Below are 20514 nucleotides of genomic sequence, written 5' to 3'. Positions count from 1 at the left end.
AATTCTTTTATTGTTGATAATAGTTTTCACTATGCTGGGTGTTTTGTTATTCCAGATGAATTTGAGAATTGCTCTTTCCATGTCTTTGAAGAATTGTGTTGGGATTTTGATAGGGGATTGCATTGAGTCTGTGGGTTGCTTTTGGTAAGATGGCCATTTTTACTATGTTAATCCTGCTGATCCATGAGGTTTGAAGATCTTTCCATCTTCTGAAGTCGTCTTTGATTTCTTTCTTGAGAGACTTGAAGTTCTTGCCATACAAATGTTTCACTTGTTTAATTGGAGGTACCCCCCAAGATATCTTATACATTTGTGACTATTGTGAAGGGAGTTGTTTCCCTATTTTCTTTCTCAGCCCATTTATCATTTGTATAAAGGAAGCCTACTGGTTTGAGATAATTTTGTATCTGGTCAATTTGCTGAAGTTGTCTGTCAGCTATAGGTGTTCTCAGGTGGAAGTTTTGGAGTTGCTTATGTATACAATCATATCTTCTGCAAAAAGTGATATCTTGACTTCTTCCTTTCCCCTTGACCTACTTTTGTCTCATTGTTCAGACTAGAACTTCAAGTACTATATTGAATAGATATGGGGAGAATGGGCTTATTTGTCTTGTCCCTGATTTTAGTGGGATTGCTTCAAATATCTCTCCATTTAATATGATGTTGTCCATTGGTTTGCTGTTTACTGCTTTTCTTATGTTTAGGTATGGGCCTTGAATTCCTGATCTCTCCAACACTTTTAACATGAAGGAGTGTTGTATTTTGTCAAAGGCTTTTTCAGCATCTAATGAGATGATCATATGGTTTTTTTCTTTGAGTTTGTTTATATAGTAATTTATGTTGATAGATTTCCATGTATTGAACTAGTCCTTGCATCTCTGGGATGAAGCCTATTTGATCATGGTGAATGATCATTTTGATGTGTTTTTGGATTCAGTTTGCTAGAATTTTATTGAGTATTTTTTCATCTATATTCATAAGCAAAATTGGTCTGAAGTTTTCTGTCTTTGTTGGGTCTTTGTGTGGTTTAGGAATCAGAGTAACTGCAGCTTCATAGAATGAATTAGATAGTGTTCTTTCTGTTTCTATTTTATGGAATAGTTTGAGGACTGTTGGTATTAGCACTTCTTTGAAGGTCTGGTAGAATTTTGCAGTAAAGCTATCTGGCCCTGTGCTTTTTTTGGTTGGGGAGGGTTTTTTTTGTTTTGTTGTTGTTGTTGATAATGTTATTTTTTTTATTTAACTTTATTTGTAATTCATTTTTTACACTCCATATTCCATTCCCTGCCCCTCCATATCCATCCTCTGTCTGCTCCATATCCCACACCTCCTCCCCACCCCAGCCTGTTTCCATGTGAACGATCCCACCCTAACCCCACCTAACCTCTAAACTCCCTGGGGCCTCCAGTCTCTTGAGGGCTAGGTGCATCATTTCTGAATGAACACGGACCTGGAAGTCCTCTACTTTGTGTGTGTTGGTGGCCTCATATAAACTGGTGTATGCTGTCTGTTTGGTGGTTCAGTGTTTGAAAGATCTTGGGAGTCCAGATTAATTAAGACTGCTGGTCCTCCTGCAAAATTGCCCTTCTCCTCAGCTTCTTTCTGCCTTCCCCAATTCAACAACAGAGGTCAGCTGCTTCTGTTCCTTGATTGAGTGCAAATATCTGCATCTGACTCTTTCAGCTGCTAGTTGGATCTTTCGGAGGGCAGTCATGATAGATCCCTTTTTGTGAACATTCCATAGCCTTAGTAATAGTGGCAGGCCTTGGGACCTCCCCTTGAGTTGGATCCCACTTTGGGCCTGTCCCTCGACCTCCTTTTCCTCAGGCTCCTCTCCATTTTAATCCCTGTAATTCTTTCAGACAGAAACAATTATGGGTCAGAGGTGTGACTGTGGGATGACAACCCCATCCCTCACTTGATGTCCTGTCTTCCTGCTGGAGGTGGGCTCTATAAGTTCCCTCTTCCTACTGTTGGACATTTCATCAAAGGTCTCTCATCTCCCAGGTCTCTGGTGCATTCTGGGGAATTCCCTCAATCTCCTATTTCCTGAGGTTGCCTCTTTACAATCTTTTTGCTGGCCCTCCGGGCTTCAGTCCTTTTCAGAAGAATGGATACAGAAAATGTGGCTTATTTACACAATGGAATACTACTCAGCTATTAAGAATAAGGACATCCTGACTTTTTCAGGCAAATGGATGGAACTAGATAACATCATTCTGAGTGAGGTAACTCAGACCCAAAAGGACATGCATGGTATGTACTCACTAATAAGTGCATATTAGGAAAAAAACAAACAAACAAAACAAAACAAAACCAAAAACAAATCCACCCATACAGAATACACAGGATATAGTCCAAAGAATTCCAATGGCTTAACAAGCTGAAGTGCCCAAGTGAGGATGCCTCAGTCCCACTTGGGAGAGAGAAGAAAGCAATCACAAGTGGGGAGGGAGGGAGAGACTTGGGAGGGAATAGGGATGGGGAAGGGGCAGTGGAGGGTAGAAGAAGAACCTGATCTGGTTGGGGGAGTTTTAATGACTTCTGTTTCCTTAGGGGATATGGGCCTGTTTAGATAGTTTACTTGCTCTTGATTTAACTTTGGTACATAGTATCTGTGTAGAAAATCATCCATTTCATCTAGATTTTCAAGTTTTGTTGAGTATAGGCATTTGTAGTAGGATCTGAGGATGTTTTAAATTTCCTCCATTTCAGTTGTTATGTCTACCATTTTATTTCTGATTTTGTTAATTTGGATACTGTCTCTGTGCCATTTAGTAAATTTGGCTAGGGGGTTATCTATCTTGTTGATTTTTTCAAAGAGCTAGACTTTGGTTTTGTTGATTCTTTGTAATGTTCTCTTGTTACTATTTGGTTGATTTCAGCCCAGAATTTGACTATTTCCTGCCATCTACTCCTCTTGGGTTTATTTCTTCTTTTTGTTCTAGGGCTATCAGGTGTGCTGTTAAGTTGCTACTGTAGGATCTCTCCAATTTCTTTACAAGGGCATTTAATGCTATAAATTTTCCTCTTAGCAATGCTTTCATTGTGTCCCATAAGTTTGGATATGTTGTGCCTTCATTTTCATTTCTAAAAAGGTTTTAGTTTTTCTTTATTTCTTCCCTGACAAAGTTATCATTGAGTAGAGAACTGTTCAGTTTTCATTGTTGTGTGTGTGTTCAGTTGTTTTTGTTGTTATTGAGTCTATCTTTAGTTCATGGTGATCTGATAGGATGCATGGGATGATTTCAATCTTCTTATATCTGTTGAGGCTTGTTTTGTGACAGATTATATGGTCAGTTTGGGAGAAGGTACCATGAGGTGCTAGGAAAAAGGTATATTCTTTTGTTTTAGAGTGAAATGTTCTATATGTCTGATAAATCTCTTTTGTTCTTAATCTCTATAGTTTCACTGTGTCTCTGTTTAGTTTCTGTTTCAATGAACTGTCCATTGGTAAGGGTGGGGTGTTGAAGTCTCCCACTATTGTTGTGTGGGGTTCAATGTGTGTTTTGAGCTTTAGTAAAGATTCTTTTATGAATTTGGGTGCCCAGTGCATTTGGGGCATAGATGTTCAAAATTGAGACTTTCTTTGGTGAATTGGGATTTTCTCTCCTTTGATGATGTGTCTTTCCCCATCTTGCTTGATAACTTCTGATTGAAAGTCTGTTATATTGGATATTAGAATGGTAACTTCCACTTGTTTCTTGGGACTGTTTGCTTGGAAGACTTTTTTTCAGTGTAAGGTTTATCTTTGTCATTGAGGTGTGTTTTTTTTTTGTATGCAGCAAAGTGCTTGATCCTTCTTGTATATCCAGTGTCTTAGCTTATGGCTTTTTATTGGGGGAATTGAGTCAGTTGATATTGAGAGATATTAAAGACAGATGGTTACTTCCCATTATATTTGTTGTTGGAGGTGGCATTATATGTATGTGATTCTCTCATTTTGTTTTTCTTGTGAGATGATTAATACCTTGTTTTTCTTTGAACTAGTATCCTCCTTGTGTTGGTTTTTCCTTTAAGAATCCTCTGTAGGGTTGGATTGGTAGATAGACATTGTTTAAATTTTGCCCTGGAATATTTTGGTTTCTCCATTACACTGGTTGAGAGTATTGCAGAGTATAGTAGCCTGGGCTGGTGTTTGTGTTCTCTTAGCATCTGCATGGCTTTTAGGGTCTCTGTTGAGAAGTCTGGTGTAATTCTAATAGGTCTGCCTTTATATGTTACTTGGCCTTTTTTCACAGCTTTATTAAAAGTCTTTAATAAAGTCTTTCTTTATTCTGTGCATTTAGTGTTTTGATTATTATTTGACGACCTTTTCTTTTCTGGTCCAATCTATTCGGTGTTTGATAGGCTTCTTGTACATTTAAAGCCATCTCTTTCTTTAGGTTGCAGAAGTTTTCCTCCATGATTTTGTTGAAGATTTTTCTGGTCCTTTGAGCTAGGAATCTTCACTCTCTTCTATACCTATAATTCTTAGATTTGGTCTTTTCATTTTGTTGTATCCTGAAGTTCATTAATGTTTTGGGTTAGGAGGTTTTTTTTATGTTTTGAAATTTTCTTTGGCTGCTGTATCATCTTCTAAGGTATTGTCTATGCTTGATATTCTCTCTTCTATCTCTTGTATTCTGTCGGTGATGCTTATATCTGTAGTTCCTAGTCTCTTTTCTGGGTTTTCCATTTCCAGGGTTGCCTCCATTTGTGCTTTCTTTACTGTTTCTACTTCCATTTTTGGGTCTTGTACTGCTTTCTTCACTTCATTCACCTGTTTGCGTTTTCCTGTATTTCTTTCAGTGAGTTATTTATATCCTCCTTAAAAGACTATATTATGTAACTGTAAGCTGCCCACGGCTTACATGAACTGGGTACTCCTGAAAGGCGGGCTGGGGCCGAAAGAGACTAGATGGCAAGAAAAGAAAGAGGCCAAGACAATTTTTTCTCTGATCAAGGCCCAAAGTTTACTAAGAGTCTGTGCTTATAAAGGGGGGAGGCCCATCCCCCACCAATCCATTCTTGGTGCCTGGAGCCAGCCTGTAGGCGATGTGCAGGATAGGATGTGTCTCTGGAATGTCTCAAGGGTCTCTCAGCAGGTAGCAGAGTCTCAGAGAAGAGCAGTGGTAGTTGACATAACAATATAGCCATCTAAATCAGAAGGCTACACCCCAGGTGATCTCATAATCAGTGGCAGCAAAGTCTGAATCAGCCTGCTTCAAGGCTGAGGGAGGCTACAATATTATCTTCATGAGATAAGATTTAAGGTTAGCATACTGACTTTCAGGTGTGTTAGTGTATACAGGGCTTGCTGTGGTGGAAGAATTGAGTTCTGATGTTGCCAAAATATATTGGTTTCTGTTGCTTATGGTCTTGTGTTTGCCTCTCACCATCTGGTTATCTCTGGTGTTAACTGGCCTGAGTGTGTCTGTCTGGAGCCTGCCTCCTGTGTCCCTGTGTTGCTGTAGGTTTCTTGGAAAACACATGGTCCTGACTGTAGCAGACCTCCTAGGAGGCCTTCAGACTATGGGGTCTTCAGAGGAGTCAACAAGCTGATGATCTGCCCTGGCAAAATGCCCAGGCCAAAAAGGGGGTGGAGTTCAGGCAAGGGGTGGGGCTGGAAATGTGTCCCAAGTCTGCTGGGTTCCTTGGGGTTCCCAGCTACTTACTTGGAAGGGTCCCTTACCTGTGGCCCTGGTTGTAGCAGACCTCCTGGAAGGCCTTCAGACTATGGGGTCTTCAGAGGAGCCAATAAGCTGGAATAGAACAGAAGCTGACCAGACAGAGGCGCCAGCCAGAATAGGAGTTTCTCACTATTTAAAATGCTATTGCATATATAGCATATTGTCAATACTCTAGTAACTGAGGTGTTGATGATAAGTTAGTCTTCACTTTGATTTCACAGCAGCTTGAGGCTACACAAAACAGTATTGAAGGAAGGTATGTATTATATATACAACATTTTCTGGCAAGTAACATTGACCATGAAAATGTTCTCTCCTGTTTTTATTTTTCTTTTTTTAAGGCAGGGTTTCTTTGTGTAATCCAGACTGTCCTCAAACTTACTCTATAGACCAGGCTCAAACGTACAGCAATCTGCCAGCCTCTGCCTCCAAAGTGCTGGGATTAAACACATGCACCACTATTGCCTGGCTGCAACTACTTTTTAGCATCATTCATTCATTTGATGTTTATATTATTTGACAATACAGTTATACAATGAATCTTGATCAAATCCACCCAACTGACTCTATTCCATTCTCTCTAGATATTTCTCAAGTATGCATCATCATGTTGTCTTTCTGTATTTTTCTCTCTCCTTCTTCCTCTCCCTCTGTGTGTGTGTGTTTGTGCGTGCACACATATGCACACATGCCAAGATATTTCTGGGGCTATGAAGAGGACAATGGACTGAGTTTGGACATTTCTTTTATTTCCATATATGTTCTGGGATCCAACTTTGGTCTTCAAACTTGATGTGAAATCCTTTTTTTCTGCCAAATCATGTACTTGCCAGAGAAACTCCTCTAACCACATTTTGAGATAGTCTAGCATTGCCTTCTTACTAGTTACTGTATTATAATAACAAATGACCTCTGCTCTTGGATTCTTTGATGTTTTTCTTTACTTTTAGGCCACAATTACTAGTGTAAAATCAGTAAGTGTCAGTTAACTTAATGGGAAGGAGTATTTGTTAAATATATATACCATGATTCTAGAAACAGTCTGCCACACTAAACACTGATGCATTATTGTTGACTCAGAGTTAACCACTGATGTGTTTAATCCACATGGTAGTCCCTAGAGGAGAACCTCCAATGACATGGTGTCAAGTTGCTTTCTAAATATGTTTATAACTGTACATTAGGGCATCTATCGGTCCTCATCAGACATGCTTCTTTATGCAGTTGTCTGTGTCAAATGCACAGACTAATAAAAATCCTAGTGCATATCTGTCTGGTTCTCAAACCTCAGCAACACATCTGTATCACACCCTACAAAGTTTAGGGACTGTTCTGTGGGAGGGAGGCAGAAGCTTCAAGTAAATTCTGTAAAATGGAGTATACAATCATTTGCCCACACTTATGAATGCTGACTATATCCGTAATTGCCTACACGAAACCACCAAAAAACAAGACCACTACCATTTTGTTATTCATTAGGAAAGACTCATAAGGCCCCACCCTTCAGTGAGGGACTATAGGAACATAATATGGGTCCTGAAAGATATCATAAAATTAAAAGAAAAGAAATTTCAGTTAAGCAACCACATTTTAACTTAATTGATGTATTAAGAACAACATAGCTGTTTGGGTGATGCTTTTATACATGTTTGTATACTGAGTATGTAAATGTGAACTAGGCTGGCTTTGACTTGCAGAATGCAGTAAAATTCATTTATTCTGGTTAAGTCCAAAGGAAACTCCAGTTTCCATAACTCCAAAAGCAGTGCAATATCCACAATTCAGTTCAATCTGGACTTCAGAGTATTTCTGGAGGCTAGATAAAAGTTAGCCTTCCTCAGGAAGTTTTAAAGCTGTTTCTCACTCTACTCTTTTATGACCAACTGGAGGGACAAATGGTTACCTGTGATGTCTATTAGCATATCAAAGCTTGCACTGGCCTCTAAGCACCCTCAGTATCACAGGTACCTATTACCCATTTCAAAGTCAAGGTTAGTGTATTAGCTCCTCTTGCTTCTCCTCCTACACTAATCTCCCTCTAGCTCATGGGCTTCTCATTCATATAACCATGCTATTTCTCATTCTCTCTAGTTCATATTCCTCTTTCCCTCCCTCTATCTTTCTGCTCTGCTGGGATTCTTTCATGACCACACGGAGTGTGCTAGCCATGCTCAGTCTTCTCTTGATGCTTCCTGGTAGCTCCAGCTATTCCCTATCCCATACCTACAATAAAAACCTTCCCCTTAACCATACCATGGGGTGGTCATCGTGTCATTTTATCCAATGCTAAGAGATAGTTTGAAATTTTGTATTTTAAAATTTATATTTTATAAAACTTTTAAAAAGAATTTTAATTCCTTCTAGTATAGTATTGATTGTCCTGATAGATGCTTCAAAGGACTGACAATAAACTGCAGCAGTAACTAGAGAGGAAAGCAAGAATTACTAGAAGTATCATCAAGAACAACATCGGTGGCATTCTCAGGATGATCATGGGCAGCATCATTAGTGACATCATCTGTAGCTTCTTGTATAATAACATCAGTTCATTGTGCATGGAAGGTATGAGAAGTGGAGGCTCATTTTTTGTTGTTTTTGTTTTTGTTTTCTCAGATGCTGTTTGCTTTGGAATGTTTGTTTTCAAGACAGTGGTAGTCCCTCAAGTCAGTATATCAGCATAGAAAAAGTAGACATTGATTGATATTTAACAGTAATAAGTCACTGCATATACTTAGCTACTCTGAAAACTCAGAAATCATGGGGAAAGACAACAATTTCCTCATTTCAGAATAGGAGACAACCATGAGCCAACCAACATTACTTGGTCATGTTTTTTTGGGATAACTGACTTTTTATTTTTATATGGTGTTATTTTCAATATTACTGGGAAACAGAGACTTTTTTTCTGGTATCAGACAAAGCTTAAATAGCCCCATATGTAGCATGGAATTTATTAACCATAAGTATTAGCACCAAAAGAAAATTTAGTTTTCTAGTACAGAAATCATCTTCGATTTTAAACCATTATTTGTCTGGTAACTTAACCTGATCATCAGTTTTCTTACTGGTAAAAATCTTCTTGGTTAGATTCCTCAGACCACCCTTGTAGAAGTTGGTGTATCAACCATCTCCTTAACAACAACAGGAAGGGTAGAAGCCAGATCTGTGCCATTATCATGATCAGTGGTATCACCTCTGCCACGAACAGGAGCAGGCCTGGTGTTGGTGTTTATGCCTTGGCTGGAGTGGTCAGTTGAAGGGTCCTCCATGTCACAGGGGCCACAAAGAGGAGCAGATTCAGGATCAATACTGAGCCTGACATCCTTGCCTTGAGCAAGAAGACAAGAGTCAAGAGCAAAGTCAGCATTGTGATCAGGGTCAATGGTCTCATGAGAGCAGTGCTCAGGAGCAGGCTCAGGGTTAAAATGTTGTTGGTCCCTTGGATGCTCAGTTTGAAGAGCTAAAGCAAATGGGAGAGCCAGTTCAGTCTTCTGAGCTTTGTCCATGGCACCCATGTCACCTGCACCACCAGTGCAGGCAGCAGGAGCTGGCTCAATGTGTGCAGTAGCCCTCAAGGCAGCAATTCTATGCTCAAAAGAGCTAAAATTGGGTGCATACAAATACCCTGTCTTCTTTTCTTCAACCTTTAAAGAAATATTCAGATGTTACTTTTCATTAAAAATTTTATGGTTTTTGTTCATTTTATCATTTGTCTTTAAATGTCACAATCTTGATTTTAGTCCCCAATTTATAATTTCAGTCTAAATTTATCATTACAGCCATCAATATCCTGTAACCTCTGCTTCCTTTCTGCTCCAATAGAAGTTCCAGCATTTTCAGAAACCTCAAAATTGTATCTGCTCAGCTTTATGCTTTACTTCCTTCTTCTCTTTGCTACCTAAGATCACCATCCTCTGTATAATGGGAAGATATAAAAAGAAAAGGACAAAATGTTTCCTCTCCTGACTTCATGACTTGGATTTTATATTCCAGCCAGATTAATATGATGTGGCAATGAGGAGCTTCAATAATGAAATGAAACTCTCTCTTCTGCATTACATTAGTTCTTGCCTACTTGGCCTTTCACGATGGCTCATTGGGGTCCTTGGAGAGTAAAACAGTGAAGGTACCCTCTGAAATGCATGAACAAAGTATGCCAGTACAGGCAGAAAAGAAGAGCTGCTGAGCTTCAAATATGGGTCATGGAGATGCTTTCTAACCTCATACTTCTTAACCATGATTGTTAGATGTGTGAGCAATGGCCTGTTCCAGCACTACTGTGGCTGCTTGAATAAGAACAACCCCTAGTTCCCCAGTGGGTAGAACTATTATTGAAACAATTAGGATGTGTGACATTATTGGTGAAAATGTGTCACTGAGGGTGGGCTTTGAGGTTTCAAAAGACTAGGGTCATCTCCAGTGAGCTCTCTGCCTTCTGTTTGTGAATGAGGATGTGAGCCTCAGCTGTTACAACAGCACTATGCCTGTCTGTCCAAAGTCATGATGATGATGTAACTATATATATCCTTTTAAAACCATAAGCCCTGCCCCAAACAAACCCTCCATCTTATAAGCTGCCTAGGTCAGAGTACTTGATCAGAACAATAGAAAGTTACTAATACAACCATTGATTACTTTCAGTAGAAGTGTCATGACAAAAGCCTGAACAATTCATTCAAAATTCTTAAGGGGCGTTATTCAGTGTTACAAACAAATGATCCAATTCCATAGTGCTAGCTCTGGTAGGATACTCAGAATACCCACTAAATTAATCAGATAAATTTATCAAGTTGATGCTGCTTGGTGGGTGCAAAGTTTCCTCTACATTTATTTGCTAATAAATGTCTACAGGTCTTTGTCATTCTTTACAACTAAGTGAAACTTGAAACTTAGCAGTTTTCTTTTTCTTTCAATGCCAAAATTGAAAAACTCACACATTCTAAAACTTACCAATCATCAACAAATAATGTACGCACAGAAATGATTGAATAAAATAGCTTGAGCAGCATTGTTGGTAAAAGAAAAAAAAAGATGAGGAAGTATACACATGTTACATGTGTATGAAAACTCTTTTGAGTGTTCCTGTAAGAATGTTAAGTTTACTTATTTCATTGAGAAATATGAACCTGGACACATCAAACACAATGAGATGAGTTTACATGCGGTATTTGTCAGACTTAGACACATTTTCATAAGCTACATGTTTTCTCATGCTTCTTCCTCATTAGTAAAGTACTCTTAAACCATTTATAAAAGGAATGCCATGTTTATTTTCCAGGACACATGACGCATGGAAGAGAAACACTGAAGATGACTGAAAAAACCTTGAAGATATTTAACTGAACCATTATTTATAGACAGGAGTATGAATGAATACCTAAAGACATCACATATTTATTAGGATAGGCACTTTTATATGAACTAGTCTAAAATGTATTTATTATTGGAGTGTGCATCTATGTGTGTGTGCATCTATGTGTGCGTATTTATGTTCTTGTGTGTGCTAGGCTGCTGTGTGTAAAGGCTCTAGGATGACTTTCAGGAGTTGGGTCCCTCTTGCCTCGGTGAAGCAGTCTCTCTCACTGTCTCTGTTGCTCTGTGTGTTCCACTCTGGCTGGCTTGTGCTTTCCGAGGCTGTTCAACTCTCTCATCCTCTTATCTGTATTTAAAGGTACTGGGATTACATATGTGAGACTTTTGCTGCTTGTTGTGTTTTCCAGAATGGAACTCAGATCACTAGGCTTGTACAGCAACTGCTTTGACACAGTGAGCCATCTTCATGGCCCATATACGAATGAGTTTGTTTGTTAGCAGTTCAGAATGAAAATGATAAAGAAAAAGACCTGAACAGCAGCAATTCCTTGAGATGTGAGCTTTCTCTTTTTCTAAAGCCAGGCATCATCCTTATAACCTGCCTGTGCCATTTAAAGCTTGTGTTACTTTACCTCTTTACAAAGACTACTGTTTGGTATTTCTGTTAGCCTGTGGTAGAGAACTGACATTATCTTGCTCAGGTCTGTGATGTTATAGTTTTTATACTGCAATTAGCAGGTAATGGCTTCTGGGAAAGTTTCATACTAGCTTGGTTTTAATTGTGTTTAGCAGCAGGAAAGTGATGTCTTTTTTGTTTTATTTAAGGCAGATTGTTCATTTGTTTGAAGGATGAAAACCACAGCCCTTTTGGATTAGTAGATTCAGGCATGTCTAATATCTATCTGTAATTAGTGATAAGGAAGTTTATAGTCTAATCATTTGAATATCAAAGATGTTGGTTCCTCTCATGACCACTCTAATTACTCCATTGTGTTTATATTCAACCTCATTATTATTTACTTTTCTATCATCATAAAAATTCTATATTTGTATAAACATCTTCTATGTGTATTAAGCATGTCAACTACTTCAGGTGTTATTCTTACTTTCTAATGAATTTTCACTTACATTTTAGAACATGGTTGGCAAATGAATTACTGTGATAAAGAACATAAGAAAGATGTAAAAATATTTTCAGGGCTGGGTTTTAGGAATGGAAGGTCTGGAACACCCACAGAATGCAAAGAATCTTCTTGTATCTTACAGTAAAATACTGTGCTTCCCAATGTGGTGGTAATTACCTCTATGTGCTTTACTCTTCTAGAGTCATCAGGTGGCAACTCTTCCTTAGAATAAAGAATAACTTCAGCATTCTTAAATTGTTCATGATCCATCTCCTTTAAATCTTTTCGGAAGTATTCCTTCATATGTTTGTACTGCTGTGCATTCTGTTCACCTACTGTTGCTTCATTTGTTCTCATAGAAGGCTGTGACCAGAAAGATGCATATTCAACATTGTATTCCTTCTCCATGTCTTGTTCTTGAGATACTTTCTGCAGATAAGAATGAGGAGGGTTATTTTGATCCATTCAACCTCATGAGTTTTGTGTTTGGGGGTACTTGTTTTCAGAATGGACTTTCTTTTGGTTATTTCATTACAGGATGCAGGCTCAGAAATAAGGAGTGTATAAAGTTCTTACATGGTATAGTACCACTGAACACATTGCATACAACTTTCATAATAATATTGATATGCTATATGGAAATGAACAACAGTGGTACAAATGAGAATGGGACCTATTGGATCATATTTTGAATGTCTGGTATGTTTGGCAGGGCTGCTTTGCTGATTCAGAGGCATAGCCTTGTTGGAGAAGGTATGTCACTGAAGGTCTTCCCCACTCTACCTCTGCCTCATACTTCTAGATCAGATATAAGCTCTCCGCTGCTGCTTTAGTGCCATTCCTGCATGCTTGCTGCCAAGATACCAAGTATGATGCTCATAGACTATCCCTTTGAAACTGTAAGCACACCTCCAATCTAATTCTTTCTGTGGTAAGCTGCCTCAGTCATGGTATCTTCTCACACCAGTAGAAAATTTTAAGACTATAATCCATATTAAGAACCACTGTGCTGATTTTATGCCTTCTCTCTCTCTCTCTCTCTCTCTCTCTCTCTCTCTCTCTCTCTCTCTCTCTCAATATAGACACTGAAAACTTCTAGAGACCACTAAGCAGACATAACTCCCTAAAACTGGCCTGAGTGACTGGTAATATGAAACTACCAATTTAATCCCTGGAAATGCTTTTTTAGTTCAACCTAACTTAATGACTATTACTGGCACTTTGTTCATAATGCCAAACTTTATTCAGGTGTATGAAATTTGGAGATACATGTATCATCAAATGGGTAAAAATATTTATTATATTATATTATATTATATTATATTATATTATATCATATTATATTCAGAATAAGACTGATGTGTCCAACCAACATTCCAGCATTACTGAGGGAAGGCTCATTAAGTCCCACCCCTAGGTGAGTAGATATATACAACTGATAACTGCTGAGGGAAGAAGATAGTTTTCTTCCAGATGCAACTTTGTGAGGCTATTCATGAACCAGTAATTTTCCGACATATGCACTCCTAAGTGGACTCTGTTTTTTAAGAAAACATGAATTTGTAAACGAATAGTGTTGGTAGCAGTTAGGGAAGATTTGGAGGGGAGTAAAGTGTGGATGGATCTGATCAAAATTTGTTATATGCATTTATAACATTTTCAAACGTTAAAATAAATTAATTAAAAAAATAATGTTCTCTTTATCAATAGAGACAGAGTACAAAGAACTTAGTGACTGGGTTAAGAAGAATAACTAGAGTCCCAAACTGCCCCAATATCAGTATTTCAATACAATTTATATGACATTATTTGATTATATATGACATTATTAACTAAGATGGAGACAGCAGCTTCAGAATAGAATAATAGACACATGTCAGTACATTGTCTTCAGTTTATCATATGAAATTTGAGGCACAGGACTTGGAAGAAAGAACCAAATCACTGAAGTAGAAAAAGATGTCCTTACATGGAAAAAGTATATGGATTTAAGTACATAAATATTTGCAAAAAATACTTAAAATGCAAACCTTCACAGAATTCTGAAATATTACATATGAAACTCCAGAGGCAGGAGAGCCATGAACCAAGTTATCCAGTGACATAGGTCTTTCCAATAGATTACATGATGTTTTATAATCTTTGAATTACAGGAGCTACTGCTCTTATGGTTTACTACAACTTGGCACATGTCTAATATCAAAATTATAGTTAATTACATTTTGATTTATGATATATTCATTTGCATGGAAACATGTTAGTTCCTTCCAACTATAAATACTCTTGAAATATTTTCTTATCATCCCCATTATTGTCAATATTATTGCTTATTTTATAAGAATTGTCCTCATTTGTGTAAAGATCTTGTAAATTTCTGGTTTGTTACATTCATAGTCTAATTTGTTTTCATGTAGAATTTTAAGAACCAATGAGAAGGATCCATCTGGGACTGAGGGTGTGAAGGAGGTACAGGACACAGATAAAGCTAGGGTCCTATTGTCTGGACACACTGCAACACTGCAGACATGAGCTCACAGATGTATCTTTGCCCTCAAATGAAAAATATAGTTTTGTAAATTAAATTACCATTATTCTTGTTTTTCCTTTAAAAATATGATGTAGTCCTTCTTCCTTAGGACAAACATTACTTTCCTGTTGTTCAAGCACTTCACAAATTTTCACTTTGAAATCTTTTTTAATGTCTTCTCTAAGATGTACATACTGCGATTCACTGTGCACACGCTCTACTTCCTTTGCTGTCTTGGCAGCAGCCTGCTTCCCAGGCTGTAGGGATTTGCTGTCATATTTATTCTTTAGTGTCCGTTCCTTAGGTATTTTCTGAAGATGAGAAAGTGGAATGTTTCATATTGCAGGAAATGACTCTGTCCTTACATATTACAGTACGTAAATGAAGAAAAAGGAGCAGCTACTGAATATTTACCAGTTAATTTTCTTCATAAGTGCTTTGCTAGTCACACTATTACTATTAATAAGAAATGAAAACAATTTCCTTTCATATAAAGTAGGAGAAAAACATGAACCAACATAATTAACTTAGTAGTGATTACAATGTTGGTTACAATAAACATACCTTACTTGATAAAACTTCTAAAAAATAAATTAGATGATTTGTTATTAATGCAAAGAATGTTTCATGTAAGCATTATCCAACCTACAAATGTGCAACCGTAAGAATACATTTAAGCCCTTTTTCTGTTTATCAATAAATATCTAATAGGCACAAGCCTAAGTTATTGGGAACCCAAGTTACTAAATACATCATCAAAGCAAAACAAAATTACTAGATTTTACTTTACATCGTAAACTGTGTAGTTTATAGTTACAAGGGGTAGTGTGTAATGTATATTAACAAATCATAAATTGGAAAAATGAATCTGCTTCTTCTAAGAGAAAAAAAAAAACAGGCGATGGTAAATGAGGAAATTAAAAGGCCACAGAAAACTACATACAGAAAGGTATAAGTAAATCAGATGACTATGGGAGAGCAAGGACCATAAACTGGCAGATACAATAAAGTCTAAATTTTACTTCAGATTATATACCATTAGAGCATCCTGCACACATGTTGACAATCTGCACTGAGTCATATGCTAACATGGTCTAATATCCATATGAGAGAATGAACAATATACCTGATGATCTTTACCTATTTCCTTCAGTATATTAAGTAACATGCTATTGTGTGAATCCTAATGTCATTGAATGAATCTGTTTTCTGCAGATAGAACTTGTGTAAAAATAGAACTTGGTAACTGGTTGATGCTTTGAAATAGGGCTAGATTTACCAGCTTCTATTTTACTAGAATGGAGATAAGAGCTGACAGAGCAATAGCCAAGATTTAGGGAATGGTCAAGGATATATTTAGTTTATAATATGAAATTTAGATATCTGTAGGCCTCAGAAAACACAACATGGATAGGAGGATGTGGCCTATAAATATATAGCCTGTAAATGTATAGCCTATATATGTACCCATATATATCCATATATATGTACATACATATATATCCTATAAATAAATACATATATATGGATTCATGAAGATAAACATTGGTATGTAGTGGTTTGGTCTTATGCTTCTTATATTCTAATGCAAAATACTGGTTCCTCAAAATGTCACACACACACACACACACACACACACACACACACACACACACACATAAGGAGCTCCTCAGGTACTCAAGAGATGCCATGTGAACCTTCTCCCCAACTTAACTGGTCAATAAAATGCTAGACATGTGATTGGGCAGTGGAAAGAGAAAAGTGGGACTGAAGGTTCATGAGAGAGGATTATAGACAGGGGGAGAAGAGGAAGAAGGAGGAGGAGGAAGCTGCCATGGACTAGAACCACGGGGCCAGGAGAAACGGCAAGTAACAAGGAGATTTATAGCTGGAGAATAAGTTACTATAACCCTAGATCTGCTCAATCTAGGCATATGGCTTGTAAATAAAAATATCTGGATTGTGTGTCATATATATGGGCTTTTAGGATTATAAATTCATACATTTATAAATATAATTTATATAAAAAAACTGTAAGCTTACACAGAATTCTGAAATGTTTTAAATAATATGAGGGGCAAAAATGCCAGGGGATCCAATCACCTAGTGATGTAGGGCTTTTCATTAGAATCATATGTTGTTTTTAAAATCATATGATTGGCCAAGCCAAGCTGCCCTGAACAGGCTGCCATCCCAGAGGAACCTCCATTCTCCTGCTGCCTCTCTTCTACCTTCATCAAACTCCTGGACCATACAAGTAAGATTCCCATATACCACCTATATTCCCTGCTCTCTGAGCTCTCTGAGCTATCTGGGCCAAGCCAACCTACCCTGAGCAGCCTGAAATCACAGGGGGACATCCATTCTCCTAACATCTCTCTGCCCATCTTTATTACATCTGAGGCTCCTGAACCATACAGAACTACAGGAACAGAACCATACAGCTCAAGGATATCCATCAGAGACCTGCCTCACTAGGAGCATTGAAGTTCACCCCCTCCCAATACTGATTACAAGTACATCCAGGGAGGATACTAACATACATAACATACAAAGGCAAGCATCACCAACAAAAAACAGGAGATGGAAGAGAGAATCTCAGGCATAGAAGATACAATAGAACAAATTGATATGCCAGGTAAAGAAAATGTTAAAGCAAAAAAAATCCTGACACAATATCCAGAAAAATCTGAGATACCACACAAAGACCTAACCTAAGAACAGTAGGAATAGAAGAAGGCGAAGAGTCCTAGATCCAAGGCCCAGAAAATATTCTCAGCAAAATTTATAGAAGAAAACATTGCCAACCTAAAGAAAGTGATGTTTGTAAATATATAAGAAGCTTATAGAACACCAATTAGACTTGTCCAGAAAAGAAAATCCACCTGGCACATAATAATCAAAACACAAATCTACAGAACAAAGAAAGAATGTTAAAAGCAGCAAGGGAAAACAGTCGGATAACATACAAAGGCAGACCTATCAAAACTACACCCAATTTCTCAACAGAGAACTCCTACAGCTGATAAACACCTTAGCTAGATATAAAATTAACTCAAATAAATCAGTAGCCCTCCTTTATACAAATAATAAATGGGCCAAGAATGAAAATAGGGAAACAACACCCTTTACAACAACCATGAATAATATAAAATATCTTAATGTAACTATAACTAATCAAGTGAAAGATCTATATGACAAGAACCTCAAGTCCCAAAAGAAAGAAGTTGAAGACATCAGAAGATGGATAGGTAGGATTAACATAGTAAAAATGGCCATCTTACCAAAAGAAAATTTCAGATTAGCACTTTCCCCATCAAAATTTCAGCACAATTTTTATAGACTATGAAAGAGCAATTCTCAACTTCATATGAAAAACAAAAAACCCAGGATAGTAAAAACAATTCTCAATGATAGAAGAACTTCTGGAGGAACCACCATCCCTGATCTCAAGCTAGACACCACCATCCCTGATCTCAAGCTAGACTACAGAGCAATACTATAGATAAATACAGATAAAACCTGCATGGTGTTGGTACAGAAACTGACACATTGATCAGTGGGATAGACTAAAAGACCCAGAAATAAACTCACATACATATGAACACTTGTTTTTTTTTTTAAAAGGAAGCCAAAACCATACAGTGGAAAAATGAAAGTATCTTCAACAAATGGTGGTAGACTAACTGGATGTCTACATGTAGAAGAATAAAAACAGATCAACACTTATCACCCTGCACAAAACTCAAGTCCAAATGGATCAAGGACCTCAATATAAAACCAGATACACTAAATATCATAGAAGAGAAAGTGGAACATACCCTTGAATGCATTGGTACAGGAGACAAGTTCCTGAACAGAACACCAATGGCTCAGACTCTAAGATCAACAATTGACAAATGGGACCTCACGAAACTGCACAGCTTTTGTAAGACAAAGAACACTATCAATAGGACAAATGGCATCCCACAGATTGGGAAATGATCTTCACTAACCATATATCTGACAGAGGGCTAATATCCAAATTTTATAAAGAACCCAAGAAGATAGACACCAAAGACACAACCTAATTAAAAATGGGGTACAAAACTAAGCAGAAAATTCTCAACAGAGGAATTTTAAATGGCCAAGAAGCACTTAAATGAATGTTCAAAATCTTTACTAGTCAGGGAAATGCAAATTAAAACAACTGTGAGGTTCCATCTTATACCCATCAGAATGGCTAAGATCAAAAACTCCAAAGATAGCTTAATTCACAATAGTCAGAAACTGGACACAACCTAGATGTCCCTTGTCCTTCAGCTGAAGAATAGATAAATATCTAAACAATGAAATACTATTCAGCTACTAAAAACCAAGACATAATTATTTTACAGGCAAATGGATGGAACTTGAGTATGTCATCCTGAGTGAGGTAACCCAGTCCCAAAAGGACTGGCATGTACTCACTTATAGAGTGAGTAAGTAAAAAAATAAAATTAAAAACTAAATTAAGAGAAAAGGCACAACTGAAAACAATAACATGATTTCTATATTTGAATTTTGTGAATCACTGCCCTTTTAGTACACCTGACTTAGGAACATGCCTAAGATTCCATTTCCAGGTCATTATATTTGGCTTGCGGTGTCATTTACATAACAAGCATACTGGTTCCTTTCATTGAACTATAATTCCTGTAATGTCTTTATCATTATTTTTCTATACTATTATTATATAAGAAATACCTTCACTTATCTTAAAGGCACATTTGTCATGTTTTTATAGCCTAATATTTTTTTCATTTAAACTTAAGAAGAATGGAGAGGGTCCTAGGTTGACCAGATGCTGTTTGTATTCTGATGTTAATTCTGCTGCCTCAAGAGGGGTTGCCCCCAGTGAGCATGTACTTAGGTGATCTCATGTGAACCTTCTCCCCATTTTAACTGGGCAATAAAGGCTAGAGCCTATGGCTAGGCAGTGGAGGGGAAAGGTGAGACTGGGTTTGACTGGTAGCAAGTAGAGAAGATAAGAAGACCAGTAGGAAAGAAAAAAAGACTGAGGAGGAGGAGGAATCCATGATGCACCAGAACCACGTGGCCAGGAGAAACCTCAAGTAGCAAGGGGTCTTATAGCTGAGGAATAAGGTAGTATAGTGTTAGATCTGCCCAATCTAGCTAGGCACATAGCTTATAGTTATAATAACTGCATTGTTTGGGTTTTATATGGGCTTATTGAAGTTGGAAATTCCTGCAACAGTCCTGGGACTGGTGAAGTGTAGGACAAATGCAAGGCTGAAGTCCTGTTGTCTAGATGCTGTCTGCAACACTGCAGACAAGGGCTCACAGATGCATCTCCCACCACACATGAAATATATTGCATTTAAAATGAGATGAATTTACCCTTAGCTGTTTTCTTTCTTTAGAGATATGAGGTAGTTCTTTCTTCAAACAGGTATCATATTTATTTCTTTCAAATATTTCACAAAATGCTTCTTTTAATTCTTCTTTGATGAATTCTTTTAGAGGCACACAATGGGATTCACCTCGCCTGCCCTCATCAGTTTGCATCAAGGGCTCTTCTGAATAGGAAGGGGAACTGTCATGGTCACTTTCGTAGTTTTTCTTTACTTTTTGTTGTAGAGATGTTCTCTGATGGAGGAAAAATGAAGGGTTAATTTGCTTGGTTTCCCAGCAGATGTTCATTTTCTTAAGGAGATTGTCTTTAAAATTACTCTTTTTAAAAATCACAGGGATCCAGAAAAAGTTAAAAGTATTTAATTTTTTTTGGGGGGGAGGTGGGTTTTGAGACAGGGTTTCTCTGTGTAGCCCTGGCTGTCCTGGAACTCACTCTGTAGACCAGGCTGGCCTCGAACTCAGAAATCCACCTGCCTCTGCCTCC

The 20514-nt window shown here is 37.6% G+C and overlaps 1 protein-coding gene across 1 annotated transcript in view; it reads right to left on the bottom strand.

Moving 5' to 3' along the window:
* Positions 1-8607: 8607 nt before the first annotated feature.
* LOC110311575 (probable inactive protein kinase DDB_G0270444) overlaps positions 8608-20514 on the bottom strand; it is a 13163-nt gene continuing 1256 nt past the window's right edge. The window contains exons 2-5 of the mRNA XM_021184966.1: positions 20016-20264; positions 14696-14947; positions 12287-12538; positions 8608-9316 (exon numbers count right to left, since the gene is read on the bottom strand). Coding sequence (XP_021040625.1) covers positions 8765-9316; positions 12287-12538; positions 14696-14947; positions 20016-20264 — 1305 coding nt within the window. The 3' untranslated portion in view covers positions 8608-8764. The remainder of the gene's footprint in view (positions 9317-12286; positions 12539-14695; positions 14948-20015; positions 20265-20514) is intronic.

Source organism: Mus caroli, chromosome 16 (assembly GCF_900094665.2).
Source record: "Mus caroli chromosome 16, CAROLI_EIJ_v1.1, whole genome shotgun sequence".
In the NCBI taxonomy this organism is placed as follows: domain Eukaryota; kingdom Metazoa; phylum Chordata; class Mammalia; order Rodentia; family Muridae; genus Mus; species Mus caroli.
The sequence above is the reverse complement of the archived record's forward strand: the minus strand, read 5'-3'. Positions and strand labels throughout refer to the sequence as shown.